The following is a 24380-nucleotide window of genomic DNA, read 5'->3' as shown; positions in this document are numbered from 1 at the left end:
GTGGAGGGTTCACCCCCATGAACATCGCCATAAGCAATACGTAAGAAGGCAGCATCCCTGTGCTAGGTCCTTGACTTCAGCAGGCTTCCTGGTGGATTCAGACTTCCAGCATGACTCAGGATATTGCAGTGTATCCTTAAGATAACATCTTTTGCTTGCCAACATGTAGGCTGGCTGCCAAAGGTGGGGGAGGAGATCTGTTGTGAGTCTTTTGTATGTGCTCATAGTAAATAGATACATGCCAAACTGATTGCAATTGCCTTTCTATTTCTCCACTAGGAATTGAAGGAAGGGAAGAAGCAGTCCCCCATGGTCTCCCCCAAACCACTGCCTTATACCCAGGGTGCCTGCAGCCACCCATCACTGTTGCAGCCAGCACACACCCCATAAACAACAGTGTCATGATCCAGGTTTTGGCACATGCTTCGAGATGCCTGACCTGTCTATCAGGGTGCTCTCTCCACTCTGCGTCTGAATGTGCTGCTGGGTGAGAGACATGCAGATGTCCCTGGTTATGGATGAAGGGAACTAGGGTGCAGCAAAGCAAAGTGACAAGGGTGTGCTGCTGGCTGGGGTCAGAGCTGCCCATGGCATGGGCACCCTGGCTGGGTCAGCCCTCACCCTGCAGAGCTGAGCAGTGTGCTGGGCCAGCTCAGACCCACTTGCAGGACAGAGTCAGTCTCTGATCTACTGCCCTGTTGTCAAATCATTAGCTTTTCCGGTTTAAACGCTTGATAAAATGGCCCTATTTTGAAGCCTGCCAGCTGAGCTGCTGCTCGCTGCCCAGGACTGACACTTCCAGCTGCTCTCTGGCAAGATGCTTTCTCAAATGATTAGAAAAATAAAAGTAATCAAAGTTGTAACCACATCTGTGGCTGCTGTTATTGCTGGGAGCTGGGAAAACCAGCTCGGAGGCTTCGAGGTACCTTCTGAACTGGAAGTCTACCAGCACAGGTCCTGGTAATGGGAAGACCAGACACTAATGTGGCCCTTACAGAAATTTCTGGCTGAGCGAAAAAAGCAGCCTAAAAACCATCTGATTTAGGCTGTTATCCTAAATCAGGCTGTGGGTTCTCTTCATGCACACCATCCAGCTGTGCTGATACATTGGCAGGCCAAGCCGATGAAGAGATCTGTAGTGTTAGTGAATGGTTTTACTTAGACGATTCTCTTTTTCTATTAGTTTTTCCTAGGCTGCAGTATCTGTCCTCCACCCTTTCCCAGCACAGCTGGCAGAGAAGGGAGCAACACAATTTTTGCCTTGGTGGAAGAGAACGGGAATGGTACAGAGCATATCTGGAGCATTGCTCTTGAGTTGGAGGGACAAATTGTCTGCTGGTGTAAAAAGCCCCACCTCAATGGCATGCCGATGAGGTGACAGCAGTTTAATGCAGCAGAGGCTCTGTCCCCATCATCTCTAGGAAAAGTTGATTAGGTCCAGCAGATTGCTGACTTCTTTCATGAAGAAGCTGTAAAAAGTTCTTTTCTTCTGCTAGTGCTTCTCTCCAGGGAGTAGTTGGCAGAGAGAGGCGAGTCTCTCAGCAATAGTACATTTCGAAGTTATTATGCCAGCAGAAAAGAAACACAAGGATTTGAACTTGGTAATACATATTTCTGTATGACAGGCCAGAGCACTAAAGAGACACACACACACACACACACACACACACACAGAGCCCACCCGGCAGACCTCCCCAGGTCTGCAGGGCGCCTGACTCGCTGCACTGTGGACCATGGAAGCTGTGAACCGGACCCCATTCCAGGGCTAATCCACCCTTAAACACAGCTCCTGGTTTCGGTGGCTTGGTCCTGCCACCAAGCCAGCTCCTGTGCTGGCTGGGAGGGATGGAGATCTGGATAGAGCTTGCTCGGCCTCAGGATATGTCTCTTTTGGCTGTGGACAAATGGGGTCACCTTCTCTATCCACCCTACTGCTGTAATGAACCTACTGGTCATGATGATGCATTCAAGTAGTGAGCAATGCCACTGAGCCCAAATCTTTGTGGGGCTGTGGTAATAATACTGCTTTCATGTAGGAAATGAGTGAACTGTCAACCAAGACCTCCTCTTTTTGTAATGATTAACCCTCCGCTAATGATTTGATGTAATATTGGGTGATGTTGAGTGCTGCAGTATTGATGTTTAATGTGGTTGTCCTGGGTTCAGCAGTAGCAGTCATTTTTCTCCTTCTTGGTAGCTGGTGCAGTGCTGTGTTTTGACTTTCAGCTCGGGAACAGAGCTGATAACACTGATGTTTTGGTTTGGCCAAATGTGAGCCTCATGCTCCGCCAGGGAGGAGGGGAAGCTGGGAGGAAGCAGAGACAGGACACCTGACCCAAACTGACCAAAGAGGTATTCCATACCACAGCACGTCATGCCCAGGATGAACAGGGAGTTAGCCGGAAGGGCTGGGAGACTCCGGGGTTGGAGGAGGTATCGGTCGGTGCTTGGTTGGTCGGGGTGGGGGGTGGGGGGGTGGGGGTGGGGCGAGTTATCAGTTGGCTGGTGGTGAGGTGTTGTATTCTCTTCCCTTGTTATTTCCTTTATCATTATTATCATTGGTGGTAGCAGTAGTGATTTGTGTTATACCTTAGTTACTAAACTGTTCTTATCTCAACCCATGGGAGTTGCATTCTTTTTGACTCTCCTCTCCGTCCCTCCGGGAGTAGGGGAGGGAAAGGAGGGGGGGGAAATAGTGGATGAGTTGTCTGGTTTGGTTTAAACCACAACAGTTCTCTAAAGCAAGGGCTCAGGAAGCAATAGATTTACTTTAGCTAATGTGTGAGAGCTGGGCTGTCCCTGGGCTCTCTGCTAGCTGACGGTCTGACGTGTTTGCTGTGGTGCGGCAGCCTCACCTAACAGAAGCTGAATTTCTGGCTAATAATTTAATGAAGGCTTTGCTGTATTTCCAATTACTGGAAAAAGCCATGATTCTTTTCTGCTATGTGTTACGAAATCAGCCCTTCATACTCCATGGAGCCAGAGGGGAGAGCACCTCATCCTTCTGAGATCCTCATCAGTCTTCCAGAAAGCCTGCCCACCCTCCAAGGGGCTGGGAGGCAGCTCCCAAATGGAGGAGGGCAGCAGAGGTAGAGCACTGCATGGGGGAACCAAGCTGGCCCCAGGACCCACCTTGCCCCATGCATGGCTGAAGTAGATGGAGCTGGCGCCACAAGTAAGTGGCGTGGGAGGAAAACTTGGAAGGACAAATTACTGCAGGTATTGATTCCCAAGGCTGCTTGCAGAGGGATTTCATTTAGCAGCACTGCCAATGACATTATGTGCAGGATCTTGTCCATGGCTGGTTCAGTGGCATTAAGAGAATTACTTTGGCCTAATGAATAGGAATAAGAATATTTCAACCTCCTCCCTGGAAAGTAATGGTGGATCATCAAGTGTGCAGCCAAGTTCAGGTCTAGTCACTTGCCAAGTGAATGTAAATGACGGGTTGTTTTATTTAATGGAGACCATGGTGCGCTGGCCAGAATTCTTTTCTTTGTGGGTTGGTGTGTCCCTCCCCCCATTCTAAATCAGACTTTGTCTCTGCTCCTGACTGGCGCTTATATTTCAAGCAGAAGAGATTTTTGCTGACTCTTGCACTGAGATCTGTCTGTAAATTGCTCTAAACCTCCTCAATCAGCTGTATTTCATGCTGTGCTATGGGAGGAGGCAGGAGCTGGTGTGCTGGTGGTGGTACCACCAGCCTGCAGTGGAGCTGGATCTCCCTGCCTTCTTCCAGCTCAGAGCCAGTGAGATGCTGCATTGCTGTCACTGCTGCCCCATTTCACCAAGATCAAGGGGACGTTGTGGAACCCCTCACCCTGGCATTGTGCCCTTTGCTGGCACGATGTACGAGCACCTGGGCTGCATTGCATTTGGATTTAGACAAGCCGCTCGCTCCTGCAGGACACCTCCAAAGCCCTCCTCCTGCTCTCTGCACCGCTGTTAACAAGATGTTTGCAGGGGTAAAAGCCCCTGAAAAGGGCCATGTAAACGCACACGGCCCAAAAGCCAGGCAGATGCACTGAGACGCAGGGCCCAGGCACTGCAAGAGCAGGATTTGTCTCCAACTCAGCACAGCGTCCAGAAAACCGGGGCCAGGGGCAGTGGGGAAGGGCAGGTCCTGTCTGATCAGGGCCTTAATTTAGTGTTACACTTTCAGTGACTTACTAAACTCTTAGAGCACAGGCTGTGCCTCACCACGGCTCACAAATTACATCACCATGAGACAAAATACCGTCACAGGCAAACATTTTTAGGCAGGACGCAGCGTTTTGCTTCATGTAACAGTGATGATTTGTAACAGTAATGGCAGAGGGTGGGTTTCCCCCCTCTTCTTTTGTAAAAATGAAAAGTGCTTGCAAAGTAAACTCTGATGTTTCAGCTACAGTCACCTCTCAAATGAAATGGCTGTGACTACTCACCACCAGTTAATCCTTGCATGGAGATTTTTGCTCAAGGATACGGGGTTTTCATCTCTTTGCTCAGAATCAGGGTTCTGCCCTAATTAATTTTTTTGTTGACGGGGAAAACAGGTTTCTGCTTTGTTTTGCCAAGTGTTTCGATGTGTGAGCAGAGGTGTCGCACGGGATGTGTGTTTGCAGAAGAGGCTGATGGCAAAGATCAAAACTGATTTGTTATGTTTGCAGAGAAAGAGGCTCTGTATCCACAAACCTGAGCAGGGTGTGACTGAAGGCTTCAGAGACCAGCATTTGGAGCTGTAATTGTGGCTGTGAGTGAGTGACCAAAGTCCTGTTGACCTCACAGAAGCATAATTTCATGCTAGGTGTCTCTCATGTCCTGGTGCTCCCTCCCAGACCCAGTCTCTGACCTGCCCAGGACAACATAACTCAGTACAGCTCTGGGCCTTTCTCCTGCAGGATGAACCCAAGGGCTTCTCCTGCTTCAAGGCTGAGCAGAGAAGGGGCTGTGGGGTGATTTGGGAATGAGCTGGGTTGGGATTGATGCTAGTCAGGTCTCTGACCATTTGCAAACAAGCTGTAAAACCATCCAGACAATAGGCCTGCGGAGCTGCCTTTTGGCTGGAACTATGCCTGGAAAATGTATTTCCCAAGTGGGCACTTCAGCAGTTACAAATCCCTGACTGATGTGGTCGAAGGACATGGCAAACACATGACCCGTTGCCATGATCCGCCAGCCTGGATCCTACTGATGTGCTTGTTTAATCCCCTCTGACACCACACAGAAGCTTCTGCCTCTGAGCACTGCCAGCATCAGCCCTTCCTGGTGCAAAACCCCCCATCCTTGCAGGCACAGGCGGATGGGAGATCCCTGTGGGAGAGCTGGCCCGGCTGCTGGGAAAGCAGCAGTGGAGAGCATGGGAACGGGTGAAGAGCTGGCTGCACTGCTCTCATGGAAAGCTCAAGAGCAACTGCTTGGCGTAAGAGCTCACCAGGGTCATGGTGCGTTGGGTGGGATGGAGGATTGTCACCTCCTTCTGGACATGTGGCTGCTTCAGAAGGCTGTCAGTCCCCCTGGCTCTTTTTCTGCTGCCTGATCCTTTGCTTGCTTCCTTTGTCCTTCATGGCAAACCACTGCCAGGGTGGGTGGGCCGTGGTGCGGGATCTGTGCTGGGATGGATGGAGGTAAGATGGAGGTCCTGTTTGGGCTCCACAGCCAAAACATGTGCTTTCTGGGCATGGCAGCATAGCTTTGGGGACCCTCAAGATCATGGGCACCACAAGACCTCCCTGTCCCACCGCACTGGTTGCTGAGGATGTTCACGTTCATGGGTAGGCAGCAGCAGTGAGCTGCCATAGCCCTTCACAAGTTGTCCTAATTTGTCTCTAACAGGTCTCTAAGGGCACAGCTCTCCTTGACTGGTTGTCATCCACAGCAGCACCATGACTGGGCCTTAAGTTGGTGCCAGCTGAGGTGCACAGATGTGTAGCTGTGTACTTTTGCCTCTCCGGAGAGCCACAGTGCCATGTCCTGACACTGGCATGAACAAGCACTGTGCTTGGTGAGTTCAAAGGATGTTTTTACACAACTGGGGCTGGGAGGCACTGAAGAGGTTTTTCTTTTTCTTCCCCTTTTTAAACAATAAATAATGGCAAAATCCATTCCTTGCTTCTTAAAAACAGCTCCTTTTCCTGATGGATAGATAGATATAATGAGATTCTCAAGCTCATAAATCTGCTGCGACTTTATTACCTGCATCTGTTGGAGATGATGTGAAGAGAACTTCATACAGAGAGGACTCTTAAAAGGTTACAAAGGGAACCAGCAGTCTGCAGAAAATCTTCATCTAGAGAAGACAGCCAAGAAAACCTGCGTAGAAAAAAGCACTTGAGCTGGATGAATAGAATCATAGGTATCAGGGCTGAATGCGCGCGGCACCGGCAGTGGGGCACCTTGCCGTGAAGTGAGCCAAAGCCAGTCCCCGGCATGGGTAACTGGTGCAGGAGCACTGTGCAAGGGCCTGGCTGGCACCTCTGCCCTTGTACACCCATAGTTCCTATGCTGATGAGGTAGGGGGCCACAAACAGTGGTGGTGTTAAAGCAAAAAGCAGAGCTCAAATGCACTGGTGCTTTTTTATTCGCCTTCTGGTTCATGTGCCACCAGGGCAGAAAGACTGGTGAGAGGCTCAGCCCCTGCTCTGGGCTGCTGGGTCTGCCCTGGTGGACAGCCCCGTGGGTGGGTTGATGGTACATCATGGCCTTCCTACATCCCTACGCCGCTCCTCCTTCCCTCTGGGCTCTCGTGAGGGAAGATATGGGAATGGGCATAGGTGCAGGCAATGGGCAGAGAAGATAACTGTTTTTTAAGCTGGTTGATAGATCAGTGGGGATCTGACTGACCCCCAGGTGAGCTGGTGGCAGCTCTGTGCTTGCTGTGGAGTCCTGGACCAGGGACTGCACAAATGCTGGAAGGATCCCAGTGGCTCCTGAGAGGGGTGGTCATTTCTCAGCTGGGATGTGTACCCACTGAATGCGGCTGTGTCCAAGAAAGAAGCAGGTAAATGAGGATGTCCCCTAGCCTTGCCCCAGAGCCAGCCTCAGTGCTGCCAGGGGGCTGTGATTGCCAGACAAAGTGAAAATAGGCTGGAAATGATGCTGGAAAGTGCAGCTCCCAGAGCACAACAGGCTGTCATGTAAGGTCACATCTACAGTGTGGTGAAATGATAGCTTCATGGTACTATAATGCAAGCTGGCAGTTATTTTGGTGCAGAGAGTGAGGCTTAAACTTTTCACTCCCCATTGCAAGGGGGAAGATAGAAGGAGGAGCTTTGCTTGCTGGCTTTCCTGCCTGAAGTAGACTCTGCTCACCCTTGCTGAGCCAGGGAGACAATCCAGAAAGCAGAGCTGCAAACGTGGAGAGAGCAGACGGCATCTTTAAGCTGTGATCATTGAAGAATATTAACCAATCTTGAGCTTTATGACTGCCAAAAAGTGATGCTTGAGTAATGGTGCACCAGGAATCCTGAAGCACTTCTGTAGCCTTGGAAAATGCAGCTGCTTTGGGATTTCAGCCCAAGACGGCTGTTATTATCCACTGTGCAGAATGAAGCTTCTGTAGGGAGCTTTTAGAAAGGCCATCATTCTTCCCAAATAGTGGTTGTTTTTATCACCTGGCAGTAATGATACTCTCTGGTCCCTTTAATATCCAAGTGTGTTCCCAAAGTGAGACCGGGAAACTCATTTAGGGCTCGCCCCCTCCGAGGGAAACAGCTTACAATGTTCTGCCAGGTAGCCCTTACCGCTGTGACAATGGACACTGCTCACCTAATAAAAACCTTGCTGACAGACACGGCCTCCTGGTCGTTTGTTGTGCAGCACAGCAACGTATATCATGGCTGAAATACGCGCCAAGCAGCAATCCTAATGCACACAGTGTCTCTGCTGTAATTGATTTGCAGGCAGGACAAATACCTGGTGGAGAGCGTGAGGGGCTCTGTGTGCTGTCCTGGCTAAACCCTTATAATGGTGTGTGAAATGGTATTGCTGAAACCGGTAAGCTAAAATCCAGCTTGTGGTTTGGCTGGCTGTAAAACCACATCACCCAAAATATGCCTGTCCCTGCATGCGTTGGTTGGAGCACCCAAGCTCCAGTTCAGGAGGAGAAGTATTGAAAACCAGATCAGAAGTGATGACTCTTTCCACTAACGTGACTGCAGCATCGCATGTGCACCGACTTCCATTTTTTGGCCAATGCTGAGATTTATTGTTCCTTCAGGTAAATGTTGAATAGGTAAAATCCTTGTCCAGTTGCTTGTTTTGGCTGGTAAATGCCCTGGGTGGCTGCTGCCTGCCATTGGTGACCTGTGTGTCCTGACCCTCCTTTTCCAGAGATGGGTTGAGTGATGGCACCTGCACTCACACAGGGAGGTGTGAGTTTTAGGGATGGCTAAAGTCGGTGGGCATGGCTTGGCGTGGCAGCATGGTTCCTTTCCAACTCTGGCTGTAAAGCATAGGGTGGCTCTGGGCATACCCAAGGACCCTGCACTAGGCAATAGCCCTAAATTTTGTCACTCATCCAGCATCTCTGGATGTCTGGTCGGGACAGCTGTGCTACTACATCCCCATCGCTCAGCAGCTGGGGCATGTGGGCTGCAGAAGTGATGGGAGAGATGTGAAACCTCACCAGATACCTCTAAGCAGCCTCCCCAAATATATGAGCTGGCTGGTGAGCAGGTGGAGGAGGAGGGCTGAGGTCTCACAGTCAGCTGCTTTAATTTCATCATCTGCAGAGGGCTGCTTCACCATGAATCCCCCTCCCCAGGATCAGGTAGCGTTAGAGACTTGATCCGTGGGAGGTGCAGGGGGAAATGTCTTATGGTGCGAAACTGGAGGAGTTCAGCCTGTTTAGCTTATTAAAGAGAAGATCAAGAGGTGACTTAATTGTGCTGTGTGAGGAACCTTCACGGGGAGAGAAAGGCAGGTATTAAAGGGCTGTTTAATCTAGAGGAGAAAGGCATCACACGAGCCCGCGCCTGGAAGCTGAAGCCAGACAAATTCAAATTGGGAATCAAACAGATCTTTTAAAAAATGAGTATTAATAAAGATTAAACTACCCAGGAGAGCGGCGCATTCCCTCGCCTTTGATATATTTAGACCCAGACAGGATGTGTTTCTGTGCCATACACTTTAGCCAAGCAGGAGTTACTGGGCTCGGTACAGGAGTAATTGGATGCCAGACTCGGCCCTGTGTCAGGGAGAGGTCATGCGAGATGATCTAATGGTCTCTGCTGGCCGCTGGTCCTCGCACAGCCAGAGCTGTGATTTGTGTGCCTGTGGCTGCCTGACAGGGATGTGGCTCTACCAAGAAAAATAGGCAGGGAAATGCAAAGGATGTGGCACCATGGTGGTAAGGACAAGAAGACAGGTGTGTGCCCAGAGTCAAAATATCGGAAAGGGAAGGCTTTTAGCCAGAAAATGGCTTTTTGTTAACAAAAATATGAACTCTCTGGGTATTTAGCAGATAAGTACCTATTATTTGCATATTTGTCCCTCATTTTTTGCACAATTCCTTAAAAATTAAACCACCTCTCAAGTTTTACACTGACTGGAAAATCAAGGTTTCAATATGAAAACCTCATTTGGGGAAAGAAAAAGATAAGCCTTATCCAAATTTCATGTAAGAAGGGTACATGTACGACTATACCCTTCATGTAAGAATGATACCTGAAAACCTCAGTGAGACCCAGGAGTGGCTCAGGAGCAACACCGCTCACTTGACAATGTTGATGTACATTGTGAACTTATTCTCCTCTTCATCTTTATGAGCCACTCCTGAAGGGCTGGCAGGTGAACATGCCTGCAGAGGAGCTGCTTGGGCTGCCCCTCCTCGTATTTAACAACGCTGTGATTTAGCAGAGCTCATTTCCCACTCTCTGCCCGGAGTCCCTGCCCCAGTCCTGTGGGATGGCGTGCTGGGAGCAGGGTTTTGAGATGCAGCACAAAAACGTGGAGGGCCAGGCTGAGCAACGGGCTCCTTCAGCAGGGACAGAGCCTGCGGAGGGCTCTTGCTGAGTTGTTGTTGTTCAAGGTGCTTTTCATAATATTTTTTAAATGTGTTTGCTTCCTCTTGCAAATGTTCAAACATCTTTAAAGTGTCTGTGGTGCCAAGCTGCTTCTCGCCCTCTTTTAAGAGAAATAAGCTTTCTTTAAGGAAAAGGAGCTGCAAAAAGCACAGCATGCCCAAAGTTAACAGCGAGCAGACCGAAACTAAATTAACACCAGCAAGATTTCAGCTGCCCCTCCAAAATATTGTGTCTCTCAGCAAAGGGTCCAGGAAAAGATGGGAGAACAGATTGTTTTAGTGCATCATAGTGGTGTCTCTGAGGCACAGATGAAGCTCAGGCTGGGTTCCTTTCCCCTTGCCAAGCCTGCGGTGGGGAATCTTAGCACCCAAAAGTGGATGGTCAGAGATGCAAGCTCAGCAGTGCACCTGTAGGCCTGCGGTGAGACTCAGGATGCTGGAACTGGCTGGTTTAGAGAAGCATCACCTGGAAAAGCAGAGCATGAGCCCAAAAATGAGCCTGGTGGTGAGAAGGAGGCAAAGGACAGGTAAGGAGAGTCTGGCCCTTCTCCACTGCTATAAAGGGAGAGGAGAGGGTGAGAGTGTTAACCGTTAGCCATGGTGTCAAAGCTCTGTGTGGATTATGTTGGCCAGCTTCAGTGATGGAAATAGGCAGCTAACAGTGAGTTCCTCTTTGTAAGAGAAAATAGTCAAAACAGCTTGAAAACTATTCATAATGAGAGCTCTGAGACCGGCAAATGCTACACACACACAGAGTGAATACTGTCATTAAGCGCTCTTTGGATGACAGGCCCAGCAGTTCATTATCCCCATCACTGCTTGGGGAGGGTGGAGGAGAGAGTGGGGTGAGGGTTTTTTTTTAAATAATGCTTTTTTTTTTCCCCTAAATTAATCCTCACTGCAGAGCAAAGCAACAAAGGAGCAGCATAAAGACGGCATCCTGCCTCGCCAGTGCCCTCCACGGCTGGGGCGTGGGGCTCTAGCAACCACCATTCAGGAAAATCGGGCATGGAGTGGATGGGAAGGGGATGGCCTCATGGTGAGCAGGGCTGCAGTCAGCATCAGTGTGGCAAGGGCCCTCTGCAGAGCGAGGTTATGATGGGTTATGCACAGCACAGGGATCGGCTCTTGTGGATGTGAGTTAAAGGTGGGACTGTGGGGTTGCAGGGGGGGTGTGGGGAGGGGAGAGACCAGGCTGCGGGTTAGCCACACACGTGTGTGAGCCTGGCACAGCTAACAGCAGCCCATGCACCTCTGCAGCAATGTGCCACACAGCATGGCACAGCACACGGGATACCTCCGGGCAGGCAGCCTGCTCTGCGTCCATACCCATGCCTGTGTCCCAGTCAATTCACCCTGCAGGAGTGCCAGCAACATGACAAAGACCCATACAAAGGGACCATGGTGTTCCTGCTGCTGCCATGTGTCCCCCAGGGCCATGGAGCTGGCCGGGGTCATGTGCCTGACCCATTTACCACATGTGCAGTCCATCGTGGGATGCCTGCAGAGCCTCGCAGGCTGCAATAGCATGTGGCAGTGCCTGGACTTTTATATGTGCTGCAGGCAGTCTGTGGCCACTTGACACTGGGCACATGGGAAGGACCAGGTCTTTGCTTTTCTCTTCCCTTTTCTTGCATGGGTATTTTTTGCTCAGCCCGCAGCTGAAGCTGCAATGGCTGGTCACAGCATCCCTGCTGGCTGTGGAGGGAGAGCCTGCAGGGCTCTGGCTCATGTGACACATCCCCAGCAAAGGTTTTGCCACTTGGTGCCACCAAAACACAATTACAGCCTTGATTGTATTTTATTTATATTTTTATATTTTCTATTGAATTGTATGTACCTCCATGCTTACTTTTATATATATATATATCCATATATATCTCAAGATACGGTGTAGCAAAAGTTTGCTTTTAAGACCCTGGCTAACATTGCTGTGAATCCAGCAGACTTCAGCCTCACCAGCTGTTCATGGCAATGAGGTACCAAGTGCTGGGTGCCTCCTTCTCCATATGAGGATGCTCATGAGTAGGTTGTGACTTGTCATGTGGATGCAGGTGGGTGTCTCGGGCCATGACTCTGAAGCCCCTGCACATGGGGATGGCCATGAGGAGCAGGTCTCCCAGCTCTTCCTGCAGTCGATCAAATTCCATAGTTATCTATGCTCAGGGAGAAGGCACAGGATGCCAGTCCTGGTGCAGGTGCAGGGCTGGCAGCACTGTCTGCATTTGCAGACAGATCCAAAGTGTGTCCTGACAAGGGTAGGTGAGAGCATCAAGAGATGGTGTTTTATAATTAGACTCCTTGTCTGAGAAAGAAGTGGGTTTTTTTGTCAGGGATGGTGTTACAGTACTGCTTGTGTCACCTGACCAGAGGATTTTAGGGTGTGAAAATCCCTGTATGCCCATAGGACACCTCTGCACACTGCTTGCCCACTCAGAGGGACCCGACACCCTGCTGCTGCTGCCATCCAGATTGGCCAGGGTGTCCTTCGGGCATCAGGAGGAACATGGACAGGGCTTGTTAAAACTTGTGCAAATGGTTTCCCAGCCTGCCAAGCTGCCTGGGCAGCTGCCATGAGTCACTGTGGCTGCGCTGTCACTGCACCCCTGTACTCCATCAGCATTATCTCACCTTCATCTCCCGTATCTGCGGGAATCATCATAACTTATTCCTGAGTCAGGATGCTGAATCTCCTCAATTCCAGCAATAGCACTGCATTCACAACCTTGTCATTATCCTGAGGCTGATAACCTCAGGCAGAGGTGTTCATGTTTGAAGTCATTGAGCAATGTCCTGTTTGTGATGCCATGGATATCCAGAAATACAAGCTGCAGCAGCCCTTTCCACCTTCCTACATCACCCTCTGAGCCCTCCACTGTCAGACCCAGCCTCACTGTCCTGCTTAGCCCTTGAAATAGACCCCAGTGTACAGCAGCTCAGCTGCAGGTCACCTTATGGCCCCCTGTTCATGTACCACAGGCAGGCAGTGCTGCGCAGTAGGGCCTGCCAGGGACTGCAGATTGCTATTTTAATGGTTTTATGACACCCAAAGCATTGCAACCGGCTGGCTCCCAAGTGTGGATCTGCTCTGGTTTAATGAGCTTTGGAGATTGCATCGGCAGCAAAGACCCGGCTGCTTGACAGCGGTCAGCAGGGCTAATTAATCTGGTGTGTGCCCAGAGCCCCATGCCTGCCTGCAGCCCCAGCTGGGGCAATGCCGATAGCACAGCTGAGATCTGAAACTGCCTTAGAAACAGTGCTTAAAGGGGCCTGTTCTTACCCAGCTTTCCCCCTTGAACTGAGGCCAACACTGTTTCTAATCTCACGGTTTAGCTTCTTCCGTTGAAAAAAAAAAACAACAAAAAATGGCTATTTTTGAAACAGTGTCCAAGTGGGACTCTGAGACTGGCTCTGTAACACCAGCAGGCCAAATGAAGATGCTCCTTGTTGGTACCAGTATCTGACCTCTGCTGAGGCTGGGGCTCCCAGTCCCTGGGAGATGGGTTAATTTGCTTTATATCCCCCTTTTACCCCGAAACCCCAAGGCTCAGAGCCTCACCAAGGTGCCTGTGGGGAGAATTAACAGTGCTGCCGACTTTGTCTCTGGCCTCTTCAGCATGTTTCCCTCTGTGTTTCCCCCAGCCCTTCGGATTGTGTTGCTGTTGGAGCTGGAAGGAGCTGCTTGGATTGGCACCAAGGTGTTTGTGTATTTGAAGCTCAGAAAAGGGAGAGTTGCTGAGATGGCTTTTTCTTTCCAGGAGGAAAGCCAGAGCTGGGGCCGGGCTTTTCTTCCTCTTCCTTCTACCTAAACCAAAACGAAACCAAGCTTTATAGCTGCTTCAGTGGGTAATCACTGCCTAAGTGTCAGAAAGAGCCATGGAAACCCCTCTTTGCTCCATAAAACTGAGAGGCATCCATCACCCTCCTTGACACAGCTGTTGGCAGGGAAGCAGCACCTTCCAGGCACTGGGATTGTCTTGTAGTGCCAGCAACTGGCAGCAGTGACCGGGCAGCCTGTGGTGGGAGGCAGCCCCATCCTCATCCTTGTCCAGGCCATGAGAGATGGATGGCCCCTGTGTGGTGCTTGGCTCAGGCTCAGAGCAGGTGTTTGGGCAGGGCCACAGTACCTGGGGGAGGCCCCTGGCAGGGGGTTGAGCTCCGATCACCCCATTGCATGGATGCAGGAGATGGATGCATGGAGACGGGCGCATGCAAGCCCCTGTCTCCCTGTCACCTGGCTGAAGCAGCACATGTCACCCATAGGAAGCACCAGGCCTGGTTTTCTACACGTCTGCAGGATGCCTCCTCATCCAGCAATATGTTTATATAAATAAATTGGTAAATGAGAATCGCTGGGCAAGATGCGGTGGCAGGATGCCAGCCCCAGCCCAGCCGATTCATTTGCAGTTCTCATTAACTTGGGCTGACCTTTGCTCACATTTCCACCACGAGCACATTCAAAACAAGGCAGACATTTAACTTTGTTTTGGGCGATGTTACTCTAATGTGGCTTTTTTCCGCATAGCTCTCTCTTTTATGGTAATCAAATGTTCTGCCAACTTTTCCCTTGCTATGTACACCAGCGAAGGGAACCAGATGCTTCGCATTTTCCTCCGAAATGTATCTGAATGTTGTTTTTTGTTTAGTGTTTCAGAGGGAGGGCTGGCTTACAGACAGCAGTTCACAACGCCAGCCCTCGCTGCACCGTTTCCCAACTTACGGTGGGTCTTGGCTCTGGCTCCCGGCTGGATCCGCAGTCTCTTCCCGGTACATTGTGGCAGCAGCCCCCGAGCTGTCCCAGTCTCAGCAGGGCACGGCTGCCGCTGGGGACCCCAGTGATGTGGGGTGAATAGTGTGGGGCTGGGCAGGCCCTTCCCTCTGAGTTCTTGCACAACAGAGCATCTGAAGCCTGGCCATGTTGTGCAACCAGCCACAGCTCTCGTGGAAACTCTGGGGTCAGCCCAGAGTCACATCTTGGGAGAGCCGATCCCCGGTTCAGGAGCAGGCTGTGCTGCTCATGGGGAGCAGCTTGTGTGGCTTTGCCTGGCAAGTGCCGCTCTGCCTCTGTAAATGGAGGGGGTTCACTCTGGTGCCCCTGACTACGTATGGGGGTCCTTGCACCAGGGTGGTTTCAAGCTGGTGCTCTGCATCCTAGGGGCTGCTCCTCCTGATGTCCATGCAAGGTCCGAGTTGTTGAAGCCCACCCAGTGAATTGTTTCTGAGCAAGGAACACAAGTGGTCTCAGGCAAGACTGTCAAAAATACTTGCCATTGGGGCACTTCTGGCCATTTTAAATAATTTCTCTCCTTTACCTCCATCTGTACTTCTGCTGCTATTTTTATAATCGCTTTCTGCTTTCAACTCCTTATCTCCTTTAGCTTTCCCTCTCCTTTTCACTCTTTATGCCATAAAATCTTTTCATCACCTTTTTTTTTTTTTCTTCCTTTTGGGTCTGATTGGGCTTTATTTCTTCTTCTCTGCCAGATTTATGTGAGTTGTCAAGTCCAGCAGCTATTTGTCTCTGCCTGATGACAGACTTGCCTTTTCCAGCCCCCCCAGATCAGATTCACGGCTGCTCTTTAAGGCCCTTTAATATTTTAATGTTCCAACTATAAATCTCTTTTTTTTTTTGAGCTTCAATCCTTCCATGGGCCTTCCCGTGGCTGGGTCGGTGGCTCCCCCCTGCTCCCCGCTGTGATTTGTGGCATGTCACAGGCGGCATTTGGGGTGGCTTTGCCCTGTGCATGGGAACGGAGGGCAGGGGAGGGGAGCGGAGAAGGAATTCGCTTTTCCTTAAGCTCAGACAATTCCTCAAACCTTGACAGGAATTGACACTTTCTGTGCTTCCAAGACGTGATTTGTTGTGGGCTTGTTGTGCTTTTTATTAAAATGCTCTCGTGGAGTGCTTAAAAAGGTTGGCTCTGCACAGCCCCAGCTTCCTGCTTTAATAAATGCAGCCTCAGCTCACAGTTTTTCCCTCTGATGTGTCAGCTGGGGACTCGCTCTCCATCTCAAATACACACAGACTGCTTAAATCATCCTTATTTTTCTCACAGGGAGAGAGACTTCTTTGCTCTCTGAAACTTTTCACACCCTAAGTTAATAAAACTTCTCTGCTGTAAGGGATGGATGTGACACTGCTGAGGGTTTCATGGCCGAGCGCTGGATTATTGCTGCAGTGTAAAGGTCTCCCCAGCTCTGGTAAGCACATTGAATGTCTTCTTAAAATATGAGGTTGAAATGCACTGGCAACGGCTGTCCCTGAAGGCTGCTGGAAGAGCTCTGTGTTGTGTTGGAGATGAACACCTCAGGGAAGCGCTTCCCAAGGGCCACTGCAGCCCAGGGCTGCCTCTGGTTTGTCCAACACAAGCCATCAGCGAAGTGGTGAGGTGCTGGAAGAGCTGCCCTGTGCAGGATACTCTTCTTGGAGAGCTGCAAAAAGCACTGGGCTTGAAGCCAGTGCAGTGTTACTGTCTGAATAAACCCAAGAGACCAGGAGGGCAAAACCAGTGCTATGCATTTTGACGGCGTTTGTACAGAAATCACTCACCTCCGCTATTAGCATGAGATTGGTGGTTGATCTGAAGGGTGACAAAGCAGCCCCTCACCATGCCAGGAGGGACCTGATAGGAAACCATCAGCAACACCTGGGGCAGCTCTTTCCTCTGGTGTGTAAACATTTAACTGAGGACGTGTTAGCAGACTCTTCTGCAACAAACAGTCCCGAGCCGCCAGCTCATTGCAGCCCTACACCCACCTCGGCAGCACAAGGAAGCAAGGCTGTATTTCTTCCCTTGATTTTTGGCACCTGGGACAAGGCGGGGGTCGAGCTGCTGAGTGTTTATTTCAGTGCTTTCCATTTTGGATATTAGTGGTGCAGCTGAGTTATGGTACGGGAGCCTAGAAAGGCATCATTCCCTCTCAACACATTATGGATTAGTTATTTTCCTATTAAACTGCTTTAGTCATGGTGAGTGTGTTGCCTTAAATGGGTTGCTGTGTGTAACAGGCATTGACATGAAAGCCTAATCCTACCTGATAAGTGGCAATAAGGATCTGTTGAATTCAATGAGAATTTTGCTATGGGTGTATGTGGACCAAAGCTCGGTGTCACCCTCTGTATTTACATCCACAGGGCTCTACTGAACACCCACCAGAGCAGCCGAAGCAGGGCTGAAAGGGCACAGCATGTACACAGCAGTGGTGGCACTGGTTCAGAAGCACCCCTGATGCTCAGCAGACCAGGAGTCAGCGCTTGTAGATCATCAACACCTCTCATGTCCGGGTGGGTCTGGCCCATCTGGTGGGGTGCGAATGATTTCAGTGCAGCTACAGTGAACCTCCTCAGGGAGAAGCATTAGGGAGCCCCGTGGGGAGAAGGAGCCTTTATAGATTCTAATCATCATGGTCTGAGCGTAGGAAGCCTTGCAGATGTGGATATGTGAAGGCAATGTGCTGCAAGGAGGCTGGTGTCCATGGGTAGCGGATGAGAGCACCAGCCTCTGTGTCTGCCCAAGTCACTGTCCATGGTAAAGCCAGCACCAGGTTTTGCTCAGTGCCCTTGGAAGGCTGGTGGTAACACCAGGCTCCGGGAGACAGAGGAGCTCTTCAGAGACAGAGGCGATGGGAAGCTCCACTTGCACCTGCTGCAATTAATTAATTACGAATCCAGTTATTAGCTCAGCCCCATGGCTCCCCTCCCTGCCAAGCCCCCAGCTGGCCAGGGAGCAAGCCATTATTTGAAAAGGTTTCCCATTAAACATGAAAGCAAAGGAATATTTCAAAGAAGACGGGGCAGGAGAGACAGTGAGGGCATGTGCACGATTGCAATCAGCTCTCAAGGATGTGATGGAGCGGCTGGATCCCCATCTTGGAGCAGCTTGATAATGGTGAAATTGATTTCATTAGCCCGCTCAGTCCCTGATTACTCTTGTGCTACATGAAACACTCCCATGGCCCCTACTGCATGGCAATTGCACACAGGCACCCGTGGGCCCCACTCCAGCCTGCCAGTGGCAAAGCAGCCCACCCAAATGAGCCCACCCAGCTCATGCTATGAAAGAAATCCCTAAAGATTTAAATTTCCTGATGCGGGTGCCTGCATTCTCTTTGTGCCCAGGTGGAGCTGCAGCCCAGCTCTCAGGCTTTTAACCCGGGCAACGCACACATCTGCTTTGCCCCCGTTTCTCTATTACCTGCTTTCTGCTCTTCGCTTTAGAGGAGGCGCCTCTAACCGCAGTGATTTACAGGCGGTGTTATGGCAGGACAGGTCTGACACTGATTGAGTCGCTTATCTGACGTCTCTGTCCTGCTCTCTGACAGCCTCTCCCCCAAGTATCAATCTGCACATCAGTTCTTTATTCCTGGGTGAGGGAAGAGCTGTCAAGGTTGCAGCTACACTGTCATCTTCATCTAAGCTGCTAGCTGCCCTTCATTGCTTAAAGACCCTCTTTAACACACACGTGCTTTGAGAGGGGGACACCGCGCTGGAGGTAAGGAGATGGCAGCAAAATTTCATTTGCTCTCAAGGCACCCAGGGCTTGATGGATTTGCTCTCATCTGTCAGGGTGCCCATAAATAAACAAGAGCTCTCATGATGCAGGCTCAGCCCCACTGCTTCTCCAGCCAGCTCCCTGCAGCCTCATGCTGGCTGCTGGCCAGCCAGTGCAGGGACACTGCAGGGGGCTGGGACCACTTGAGACGCAGTGGTTCCCTTGGGCCAGGGCCATCATCAGGGTGATAGGACAGAGCAGAGAGAGGGTAGAAAAGCCAAGTGCATGGGATCAGGCTTGGCTTTGGGGTTTGCTGGGAGTCCTCACTGCCAGGTGCTCTTGTGACCCGCAAAGATGGGCTGAAGCAAAACCAGAGGGGACCACGTCATCCCGGTCACTGCCCTCCATCACAGGGCCTGGGACCAGGACAGGGTTAAGCTGGCACCCAGCTCCTGCACTGCAATGAGGCAGCTGAGCTGGAACAGTTTGGACCCCTGTGTACCCCCAAGGGTGGCTGGAAGGAGGCAGAGAGGGCAGGCTGCTCCTTGCTTAGTACCTGTGTCATCCCCTGCATTGCATGCAGTCATTGTTTTCCCCTCAAACCCTCATCCCCGTGGCTCACTGTTACTGAGCTCTGTGGTTTCACTGCCTTGACTGCACCTTCCTGCTCAGCACTGAGCTGTTTTAGTCCTAAATGATGTTTTTGTTAGCTAAAAAGAGCACTCCTCTCCAGGATCACCAGCAGCAGTGGTGCAGAGTGGCAGGAAGAGATTGGATTCACTTTTGGGTTTGCACTCAGGGGCTTCTCTTGGGACAGAGCAGCTTCCAGCAGTGCCTGGCTCTGGGAGGAGAGGCTGTGTCTGAGTGAGATGATGCACGTATGCACAGGGGCTCTGTTAAAGCCCCATGTCACCTCAGGGTCATCTGAAGGGATGGGCAGTGCACAGCACAGAAGTGCAGTGGGGATGGCCCTGCACACCTCTAGCTGTGCCCCTGTTTTCCTGAGGTTTTTGGCTGCCCATAGCTCTCTCAGTTTGGTTTCCTTGTTGCTGCTCTTCCACAAATAAAAACCTCACTGGAACATAATCTCTACCATAATGTTTATTAAATAGTAATTTTAAAAGGTTTTTATACAAATCATATAAACACAGTTTGATTTTTTCTTTTTTTTTCTTTTTTTGTTTGTATTTTTTTTTACACCGAAGAATCACAGTAAAAGCTCTTTTAAGTCCATAAGTCCTGGCTCAGCCAGTGAACGGTCAAACACCTTGAACTGCAAACCTTGGAGAAGTTCCATTTCTGCATATAATTTCTTAATGCTTTAATTCCCATGCTCAGCCCCAGCACCTTCCCACAGAATGAAATCACCCGGCACTACAGCCCGCCTGTTAGCAACACGTCCTCACCATGGGAAGAGCGTGGAGGCAACAGCTCATTTCAGCGAAGGCATTAACACCAATTTTTTCTCTCTTTTCTGAATTTCACAGAGGGAATTGTGGTCAGAAATCCTAATCTATTTGCAGAGGAGGATGCAATGAATTGAATGCACTGACGAGTTTTCTTTCCCCTGTTGAAGTTACAATCAAACACAGTTTTCTGTAGAACAGTAAAGCACCCAGCAGAGGTAAGTGAGGTATCGGCTTTGCAGCATTATCGGCCTGCTCCTGCCCAGCAAGCGCATGCATGTGGGTCCTGCCCTATCGGGAAGGGGCAAGCAGGACACACAGGGCAGGCGCTTTGCTGAGCCCAAGTTAGTGCCAAGATCAGCAGTACTGTCCTGCCCCAGATCAAGAGATATATTAACACGAGTCAGTCCCACGGAATAAGTCACATACACGATACATACAGAGAATTCACGTGCGTGTGCAAACACACTATTTCTGAATATATGTATACATGAACTCTTTTCTCTGTACGCCTACTAGACACCATAACGTCACCTTTTTAATTTATATATTTTCACCTATTGTTTGCCTAAGTCAACTTTTCTACTGTATGGTCTTTTCCCATTCATCCTTCCCTTCTCCTGTGATTTGAAGGGGATAAAAATCATTCAGCAGCAGCAATCCAGCTTTGAAATGGTCGGGTACATTCCCTCTTACTGCCTGTTTCTTCTGTGCGGTAAAATAACACCCCTGTGGAATTTGTCCACAAAGAACGCCAAAAGAAATACGGTGATTGGAAAGGAGAATCCGAGATACATTTACTGCTGTTTCTGTTGGGCAGACAGCGTGAATTAAAAAAGTGAAGGCCTTTGTGTCTGCCTGTCCCTGCATGTCTGTGTATGAACTGTGGATGTTTTGATGACACAGCCGCTGGTATCAGCTTCCCCAGTAACCCAGGCATCTTTCTCACAGTGGAGAAGTCTCCCCCCCCCAACCTTTACTGTCAGATGGAGCTTTCCATGAAACACTAGATAAATGTTCCCATTCCCACCACACCGAGGAGCAGCTGTGGCACTGTCCGTGCTCATCTCCTCTACAGATGTTGCTTGTCTCCCCAAACACCTGGCCTCCTGCAGGATGTGTTTGCAGGTGCTGTGCCAACTGAGCTTCACAGTACATCACACCTTTGGCGTTCTGTGGTTAGTGAGGCAAAAAAAATCCCTCCCCAAACTATTTGCTAGGCAAAATGTAAAATCAGGACACGTCAGGTATTTCCAAAGTTCTCTGGAAAAGCAAACACAACGTGCTGGGAAGCTTTCCTGCTTATATACGTGCAAGCTGATAGGGACAATCAATCTGTGCCGAATTGGAAAAGAAGGCATTGGTTTGGGGCCCAGCACTTGAATTCTTGTTTCTCCATTAAATTGTTTTCATAACACTCCTCTCCCACGGCACAGTGGTAAGTGGAGAGGTATCAGCTGCCAGACAATGTAGCCAGACCACTTGAAAGCAGAAGGACCAGACTTCTCCCGGGCTCTACTGGGTAGAGAGTGTTGACTGTTTTGCCAGGGAAGGATGAAGGCCTCACTTGTTGTTTGATACAGCACTGATCATCAGATGGAGGAAAAATACTTCTTCTAAGGCACTTGTTCAAAGTAAAACAAAACACAGCTCATCATAAATAAAACTTCAGGTTTTTGCTACTGATCGGGAACAATGCATCTTTGCTCCGAAGGGATTCGGCGGCAGCCGTTTGGTCCACCAGTGCCGACAGCGCCAGCTTGTGCTCCCCAGCTCCATGAAGAAGGGGAGCACTGTGAAAGAGAGAGGGCCAGCGAAGGGCGGGGTGGTGGGTGCCATGAGCGGGTTCCCAGGGACATGGGCATGGCTCCAGCCTCCTCCCCTGTTTATTTTCCCTCCCTGGCACTCAGGGGAGTGAGAGGCCTCAGCACCGTGCCCCAAGTCAAACCAAGAGTGAAGCCCCCTTCCCCAAGCCATTGCCTGAGCGCCGGCAGCCTGACAGGCTTTACTTTTCATTTGCTGCAACTTTTGCATTATAGCAAAAAGAAGAAGGGCAGGATCGAGATGGGTGGGAGATTCAAAGAAAGGCCTTCCTGATGAAGGCCTCAGCTGTTGCAATCCAAGATCTGGATTTAATAAATGGCTCTTATTCGCAAATTGCTTTAAGGCTCTTCAGCTTCTGTCAAAGAGGTGCTTCTACACATAGGGTTTCCTTTCTATTTTATTTCTTAATGATTTTGGGAAGCACTGTTGCTACCGCTGACATTAAAGCCAGTATCGCACTTTTCCACCCTACCAGGAGAAGGAAAGTTGAAGGTAACAACACGCTTCCATTTTCAGGACTGGAAACTGCAGCCTTCTGGACTTAGTGTGAAATGCACAAATCCCTACAGCCAAAACAATATCTGGATGGGGTCTAAAATGGACAGGGTCTCTGTGTGTGTGTGTTATTTCTAAAGAAATCCCTCAGCCTTCTCAGCAACTCACCAGAGAAAGGAGGTGGAAAATAACAATCAACATTTAGTTTTCACATCCAAAAGGTAAACCAGTCTCCTTTGCCACATCCCAGCCACTCGCATCAGCAGAAAATGAAGATGAACCAATAGACAAGGGTCTTGGTCCTCCCTCGCCCAGCACAGTCCAGGTTGCGGAAAAGCCCGCACGGTCCTGGCGGAGTGTGACACACCAGTGGGACCTGGTGGCAGGAGCAGCGCCTCCCCTCGCTCCTCCCGCACTCCTCGTTCCCCATTATGGCATTCAGTTCCCATGGAAAACAGCAAATAAAGTACCCCCCTGCCAGCCCACCTCACCAGGCACAACGCTGAGGGTGATCCCCAGGGCACCCTTCAGGCCTCCGAACAGCACTTCTGGTGGTTCATCTTGACCTTGTGCTTGATGCCATCATATAGCTCGAAGTTGTAGTTCTCCAGCGTGGTGGAGCTACGTGAGGACAGCCCGGCATACGAGCACGTGCAGTAGAGAAGCAGACCAGCGCAGATGGCCCCAAGGAGGACGCCAAGGGAGCTCATTGCTATGATGGTCACCAGGATAGGATCCAGGGTGTAGAGCCAGCTTTTCTCTTTGTCCAGCTTTGGGGTTCCTGGAGAGTTAGTAGAGAACAGTGTGTCGTTCCTATCCGATCCAAAGTAATCTGCAGTGGAATGGGCACTTCTTATTATCCAGGGATCACTTTTTCCCCCATCACCTTTATGCGTTTCTCACTTGAGTTATGATGGCTTTACAAGAGTATAAGCCCTGCCATGGGTATCTTTCTACAGGATTCACTAGCCCAGGTCTAGAAGTGATGTGAAGCACTGAACTACCAAGAAAGCGAGGTGCCCTAATATCTAAATAGCATGCTAGCATTTTACACTCACCAAAACTCTGGCCTTTCAAGTGCCATTGGGTTCAAAACTATGGAAACAATATGTCACAGCACCCAGACTTAGTTTTCTCCATTTACAAGTCAAAATGCCATGCAAGCAGCAATTAATGCTTGAAAGATCAGTTCCACTTGTCCTAACACAAATACAATATATTGACTTTTAAAGGTTGCTGGCTGGCTGCTGAAAAAGGAAAACAAGAAAAGAACCTAATGTCTTTGTCCAGACACTAAGTCACCACATCAGTGTATTTTCTCAAGCATGTTCTAGCTTATAACTCCCACTAAAGCTGAAGTTTATGAGTAATTAATTGTAGCATCCCATAGTGAAACACAAGTTTCCCCAGACAAATTGCCAGTGTGTCATTTGGGTACCAACCTGAATCATCGTTGTCTTCAAAGTCTTGCTCAGAGATCGGAAAGTCATCCTCCATTCTTGGGAAGTTTACTAGAACAACAAAATGGGAAGCACCATTTGTTTAAAGTGGATTTTTGGGGGCATTATTGTCACTGGTCACTGGACTGCAGGACTGGTTGGAAGAAAACAATAGTTAAACTACAGCAAGGCTCTTCCTCATGGAAGGAGGAAGAACTCTTCCTCTTCCTTCGACTAAAGTCAATGAAGACTCTTTCAGACTTGAGAGAACAGCATCTTCCCACTACATCACATTTCATGACCACCAAATGACCAGCTTTTAAGAAGAAATGAGAGCGAGTGAAAAGCAAAGAGACCAGATAACTTGAATAGCACTAAAATATTGTCATTGGTGCCTGCATAATGGCCATAATTCACTATTAACAGGCTCGTGGGTATTATCCTTACAACTCTGATTAGGATCATAGTGCCTGTCATTACTTGCCACTAATGCTAGATCCATTTAGCACACTCTACTTTTCATGTTTTCCCATACATCTTACTGGACACACAGCTTCAATGACCCACTTTCTCTTTGGGTACTCAAATTTATCTGAAATTTGAGTAATTTGAGGAAGTCATGTTTCATCATTATATGTTTTAATGCAAAAGCTGGTTGAAATGGGGAGAGCGGCAAATGGGTGTCCATATCTAGGTATTTATGTTAACACTTCTCTGATCC

The 24380-nt window shown here is 49.7% G+C and overlaps 1 protein-coding gene across 4 annotated transcripts in view; it reads right to left on the bottom strand.

Annotated features, from left to right (window-relative positions):
* Nucleotides 1-19578: 19578 nt before the first annotated feature.
* The window catches only part of NRP2 (neuropilin 2), an 88108-nt gene continuing 83306 nt past the window's right edge, over nt 19579-24380 (bottom strand). For 2 of the 4 annotated variants that reach the window (XM_061455346.1, XM_061455355.1), the window contains exons 16-17: nt 23663-23731; nt 19579-23052 (exon numbers count right to left, since the gene is read on the bottom strand). In XM_061455346.1, the coding sequence (XP_061311330.1) occupies nt 22748-23052; nt 23663-23731 (374 nt within the window). In that variant the 3' untranslated portion in view covers nt 19579-22747. The remainder of the gene's footprint in view (nt 23053-23662; nt 23732-24380) is intronic. The other 2 variants (XM_061455363.1, XM_061455372.1) reach the window with 1 other exon arrangement.

This window comes from Pezoporus flaviventris, unplaced genomic scaffold, assembly GCF_033815535.1.
Source record: "Pezoporus flaviventris isolate CSIRO_AGI_PZ_B2104156 unplaced genomic scaffold, CSIRO_AGI_Pfla_v1 ptg000001l, whole genome shotgun sequence".
In the NCBI taxonomy this organism is placed as follows: Eukaryota; Metazoa; Chordata; class Aves; order Psittaciformes; family Psittacidae; genus Pezoporus; species Pezoporus flaviventris.
The sequence above is the reverse complement of the archived record's forward strand: the minus strand, read 5'-3'. Positions and strand labels throughout refer to the sequence as shown.